The 6,000-nt window shown below is 43.8% G+C and overlaps 1 protein-coding gene across 1 annotated transcript in view; it reads right to left on the bottom strand.

The window, feature by feature from the left end:
- RYR3 (ryanodine receptor 3) overlaps window positions 1-6,000 on the bottom strand; it is a 541,796-nt gene that overhangs the window by 130,484 nt on the left and 405,312 nt on the right. The window contains exons 45-46 of the mRNA XM_034661206.1: window positions 5,611-5,716; window positions 3,013-3,133 (exon numbers count right to left, since the gene is read on the bottom strand). Coding sequence (XP_034517097.1) covers window positions 3,013-3,133; window positions 5,611-5,716 — 227 coding nt within the window. The remainder of the gene's footprint in view (window positions 1-3,012; window positions 3,134-5,610; window positions 5,717-6,000) is intronic.

Below are 6,000 nucleotides of genomic sequence, written 5' to 3'. Positions count from 1 at the left end.
TGTTCAGAGCACTTCAACACCACACTGGACCAAGCAGAAGAATCACTGAGCTCAAGGAAAGATCATTTGACGTTATCCAGTAAGAGGAACAAAAAGAAAAAAAAGAATGAAAAGGAATGAAGAAAGTGTATAGGATTTATGGGACATCATTAAGAGAAACAATCTACACATCATTGGAGTCCCACAAGGAGAAGAAAGGGAAAAGAAGTGGAAAGTTTATTTAAATATTGTTGAGAACTTCCCTAAAGTGAGGAGTTCTTTAACATCCAAGCTCATGAAGCTAATAGGTCATCCCCAAAACTACAGAATGGGAGAAAATATTTGCTAACCATGTATATGACAAGGAGTTAATATCCAAAATATATAAGGAACTCATACATCTCAAAAGCAAAAGACCCCAAATAATCCAATTAAAAATGGGCAGAAGACATGAATAGACATTTTTCCAAAGAAGACATCCAGATGGTTAACAGGCACATGAAAAGATGCTCAACATCACTCATCACCAGGGAAATGCAAACCAAAACCACGATGAGATATCACCTACACCTGTCAGAATGGCTATGACCAAAAAGACAAGGAATAGCAGATGCTGGCAAGAAGGTGGAGAAAAGGGAACCCTTGTGCACTGTTGGTGGGAACATAAATTGGGGCAGGTGTTATGGAAAACAGTATGAAGATTCCTCAACAAAATAAAAACCGGAACTGTCATATACCAGCAATTCCACTTCTGAGTATATGCCCAAAGAGGTACCCGCACCCATATGTTCACTGTGGCATTATTCACAATAGCCAAGACATGGAAACAGTCTGAGTGTCTGTTGACGGATGAATGGATAAAGAAAATATGAACAAACACACACACATAGAGGAATATTATTCAGTCATAAGAGAGAAGGAAATCTTGCCATTTGCAATAATATGGATGGACCTTGAGAACATTATGCTAAGTGAAGTAAGTCAGAGAAAGACAAATACTGTATGGTCTCACTCATATATATAATCTAAAATCACTAAAATTATAGAAACATAGAGTAGACCGCTGGTTACCAGGGGTTGGGGGAGGTGGGGGAAATGGGCAGATGCTGGTCAAAGGGTACAAACTCTCAATTATAAGATGAGGAAGTCTGGGGACCTAACGTACAGCATCATGACCACAGTTAACAATACTGAATTATATCCTTGAAAGTTGCCGTGAAAACAGAACTTAAATGTTCTCAATATAACAACAAGAAAGGTTAATTATGTAAGGTCAAGGATGTGCTAACAAAATTAATGTGGTAAACATTTGCAATATATATATTTTATACATATATATATGTGTAAAATCATCACATTGTATACCTTAAACTTAACATAATGTTATATATCAATTGTATCTCAACAAAGCTGGAAACAATGTGATACACTGCAAAGCATTTCCCAAACTTACTTGACCCCAAACTTCTTAACACATACACCAATTAGTATTTTCTACAAAAAATGTTCCTTAGAACACCAGTTTGGGAAACACCATTAACAGAGTCCTGTTACCTTTTCAATTCCTCCACCTGCCAGGAAGAAATCGCCTGGATAGCAGGTGNCGGGAACTGTCATATACCAGCAATTCCACTTCTGAGTATATGCCCAAAGAGATACCCGCACCCATATGTTCACTGTGGCATTATTCACAATAGCCAAGACATGGAAACAGTCTGAGTGTCTGTTGACGGATGAATGGATAAAGAAAATATGAACAAACACACACACATAGAGGAATATTATTCAGTCATAAGAGAGAAGGAAATCTTGCCATTTGCAATAATATGGATGGACCTTGAGAACATTATGCTAAGTGAAGTAAGTCAGAGAAAGACAAATACTGTATGGTCTCACTCATATATATAATCTAAAATCACTAAAATTATAGAAACATAGAGTAGACCGCTGGTTACCAGGGGTTGGGGGAGGTGGGGGAAATGGGCAGATGCTGGTCAAAGGGTACAAACTCTCAATTATAAGATGAGGAAGTCTGGGGACCTAACGTACAGCATCATGACCACAGTTAACAATACTGAATTATATCCTTGAAAGTTGCCGTGAAAACAGAACTTAAATGTTCTCAATATAACAACAAGAAAGGTTAATTATGTAAGGTCAAGGATGTGCTAACAAAATTAATGTGGTAAACATTTGCAATATATATATTTTATACATATATATATGTGTAAAATCATCACATTGTATACCTTAAACTTAACATAATGTTATATATCAATTGTATCTCAACAAAGCTGGAAACAATGTGATACACTGCAAAGCATTTCCCAAACTTACTTGACCCCAAACTTCTTAACACATACACCAATTAGTATTTTCTACAAAAAATGTTCCTTAGAACACCAGTTTGGGAAACACCATTAACAGAGTCCTGTTACCTTTTCAATTCCTCCACCTGCCAGGAAGAAATCGCCTGGATAGCAGGTGGAAGGAACTGGAGAAAAGGAATGCTTTTGGGAAAGCATAAGTTTTGCAAAGCTAACACAGATTCATGCCAAATCAATCATATAAGTAGCACTGGGCGGGGGGGGGGAGTTGGTGTAACACTTCATATCCATGGCCAGGAGATCCATGGGACCGTGGCAGAAGGGAGTCTAAGTCAGGCCCTATCCATCTGCTGCCCCACCTGGCTGCACAGTCTGGAGGCACTGAGGCGAAGGAGGACTGAGGTGAGAGATTTCATTTGTCCCATTCCATCAGCCTCCTTCCAGAGGGTTACGGTGTTTGGAGGACTGTGAGGGTAGAATGGCCCTATCCACCGGGTGTAGGGTGCAGGAGTCTCAGACACAGGGAAGCAGAGGAGAGAGCAGCCAGCTGGAGCCGGGAGGAGAGCAAGACCTTCCCCAGTGCTGCCTGCCCTGAAGTAGGAGCCTGGAAGGACAGGCCAACTACTGCTCCGGCAGACAGTCCTGCCCTGGAGTGAGCAGCCCCCGGAGAGCCTGGCAGGACTCAGCCTTCAGCTGCTTCTCTTACCTTTGTTCAGGGAGGGCAGCTTCAAGGGGATGCTGATGATCCCGACCAGGTCCTCGGTGGGGACCAGGGAGCGCAGGATTGACCTGATCCGGATGGCTTCCCCCTTTCCTGTCTGGATGAGCTGCAACGCAGGGTTGGAGAATGAGATTAAGGAGGTTCCCATACCCCTTCCCCACCCCACATCCAAACCTCTGGCAGCGACATTGTTCTTAAGTCTGGGCATACTTCTATCCTTCCCTGACTGCCATAGACACTTCGGGTCATGGGGAAAAAGGGGAGATTTCCCTCGATTGTCCACAAGAGGTGCTACTGAGGGAATAACTCTGACCAAGGAGGTCACCTGACTCCTTTGCTGTGATTACAATGGTCTGGCAGTTATGGGGTCAAGTCTTTGCAGTAAATATGGGGACTGCTGGGTCTTCTCAGTGTCACTGCAATCAGGGAGCTCTCAGTGGCCATGACGGGTGTTGACACTGTGGCCACAATTTTCGACTTTAGAATTCATTGAAATATAAAAATGACTGATGAGTTTCGTTTCCTAAAAGTCTGATTAATGTTTGGGCTGGGGGTGGGCGAGAGGAATTTAGAGAATGTCATAGAGGATGTGAGTGTCTCAGTGGAGTTATCCGAGATGGATAACCTGATGCATTCAACCAGGAAGGGGCCAACCAGAGTGTATGGGTGCACATAGTTCCAAATATGCGGAACATGGGGGCAGCAGGTACACTTCTGGGCACAGGCTCTCAGCTGAGAACTGAACTGTTAGGAGTTCAGGATGGAATCTGCCCTGGTCAGCTGGACGGGGTGCTGGGATATGGCTCTTGGAGGCCCCACAGGAAAAACGCCTGTGTGCTCACCATAGCTGCCACCTCTCATTCCTGTGGGTAAAGGGGAGGCTGTGAGTGATGATGGCATCTACCCTCCCACTACCACTTACAGAGTAGGGACCCAATGGAGGGGTGCTGAGAAGGGGTATGTGTAAAGCAATGAAGCAGAGGGGCAGTAAGGAAGGAAGGACCTCCTTCCCAGATGGGGCTCTGATGGCTAAGCGATCCCATGAGGGTGTCTTCCTGAGGATAAGCCAACTGTGTCTCTTGCTTTCTGAAGTGATGGAGGTGATCAGGGGAGCTGACACCTGCCCTATCCTGCTCCCAGACTGCAAAATACCCTAGTATTTCCCGTGCTCCCTTTCAAGCTTCCTTTATTTGTTTAAAGGCATAGAAATGTAAAGGTGAACCTCGTGAATAAGGTTGATATATCACATACTAGGAACCAGAATCTTCAGTTAGAATTCTGATCGGGGTCCCCTATCAAGAGGTAGACTTTCTTCTATCCACAGCACTTTTTAACCTAGATGCTTCCGTATTGTAATATTCTCCCTAAACACACGTAGACGGGCTAGACTATGTTTTAGGCAAGCCCATGACAGGCTGGAAGAAAGTTAAGAGTACATGCTTTAGTGCAGTGTCCTCACCTATGGGTTGTGACCGAGTAGTGGGTGTAAAATCAAATTAGTGGGCTGTGACTTGCGTTAAAAAGCATGAAGTGGACTGGTGTAGAATAGCAAATATTAGAGGGCAGTGTCTGTAGTAAGGTAAATTCTACTTCTGGAATATATGTATACTAGGCTGCAATGGAAATTATTATTTCTGGCTATCGCTAAAACAATTTTTTTCATTAGAAAGTTTGAAAGCCACTACTTGAATGAGTTCTTCCATTACTATTTAAAAAACATATCCACTGTTAACTTGTCAATGACCAAATACACAATCTCATCAATACCAGATACCGTTGTTTATACCAACCCAATCCGCCCTGCAAGCACTTCTGGGGGCTACCCTGGAATAATCCAAATGCAGTGAGCAGGGCGGAGAGACGCAGGCAGGCACCAGAGCCTCGAATACGCAAATCAAACAGTTCTTTTAAAGAATTACCACATATATTTTGTAATTAAAAATTTTAAATCTTTGCTATTTTGATATAAAAAGCAATTATTTCCTCTCTCACTTATGACCTGAGGCCTTCCGTGAAATAAGGTCACTCTCTCTCTGCACCGAGCAGAGGTGAAAAAGGGAAGAGGAAGAGCACAACTTTTTAGGTTAAAACTGGAGGCCTGAGAAGGCAGCCCATAAGAACAGAACCATCTTTTCCCAAATGCCTGCAAAGTTTATCTCTGGAATCTCTGTCTTCCATGGGAAGACACCGCCTTTCTGGTGCCTCACACCATGGGCATTGAGAAAAGAGGATTTTCCACGTGGAGTGTCCCAATGGCCACAGTCAGGAATCAGGTTGGTCACATTCTGACCATACTGAGGGATATGGAAACATAATTTTTAGGGGCTTCCGAAACAGGATATGTGGGGGATGTGCCCAACTGGCACCATAGAGAAATCACACACACAGGGACTTGCTCAGGAGTCATTCCTTTAGAAGGTTGCAGAATCAGCTATGAGAGATGGAAACGACTTTTGATGTCAACTGAAAGGAACTGAGAGAAAGGGGTGTTAGCAAATGCCAGAGACTGAGGAAGAAATTACACTCGGGGACTCTCCCGTGCTCTTCACTCAAGCCCCTCAAAGTTGCCCTCTGCAAACTCACGTGCATTTCAGGCGCACAGCGGCCCAGCAGATCTATGAGAGCTGAATAAAAAGACATAATTGCGTTGCCCATGTGCACGATCTCTTCATCTTCACTGTCCTCCGTGCTGCGGAGAGAGAACCAACATGGGGGAGGTGTGAGGAAGCCTGGCAGGTGTGGCCATGTTATTAGACACGAGTTGCTTGACATGGAAACTCTCTGCTCTGAGCATCACACATCCTGTCCCTGGGACACCTTCTCTCCCAACAAGGTGGTTTTTACTCAGTAAGCTCAAGGACCCAAATACTTGTCCATGGAATTCCTAGGGTCCCCTGAACTTTCAGGCCTAAGTACTGCCATGAGCTGATCTTGCAGGCAGACCATACATACCCATGGAGCGGCACAGTAATC

The sequence above is a fragment of the Ailuropoda melanoleuca genome, chromosome 5 (assembly GCF_002007445.2).
Source record: "Ailuropoda melanoleuca isolate Jingjing chromosome 5, ASM200744v2, whole genome shotgun sequence".
Classification (NCBI taxonomy): Eukaryota; Metazoa; Chordata; class Mammalia; order Carnivora; family Ursidae; genus Ailuropoda; species Ailuropoda melanoleuca.
Note: the sequence above shows the minus strand (reverse complement) of the source record. Positions and strands in the feature narration are given on the sequence as shown.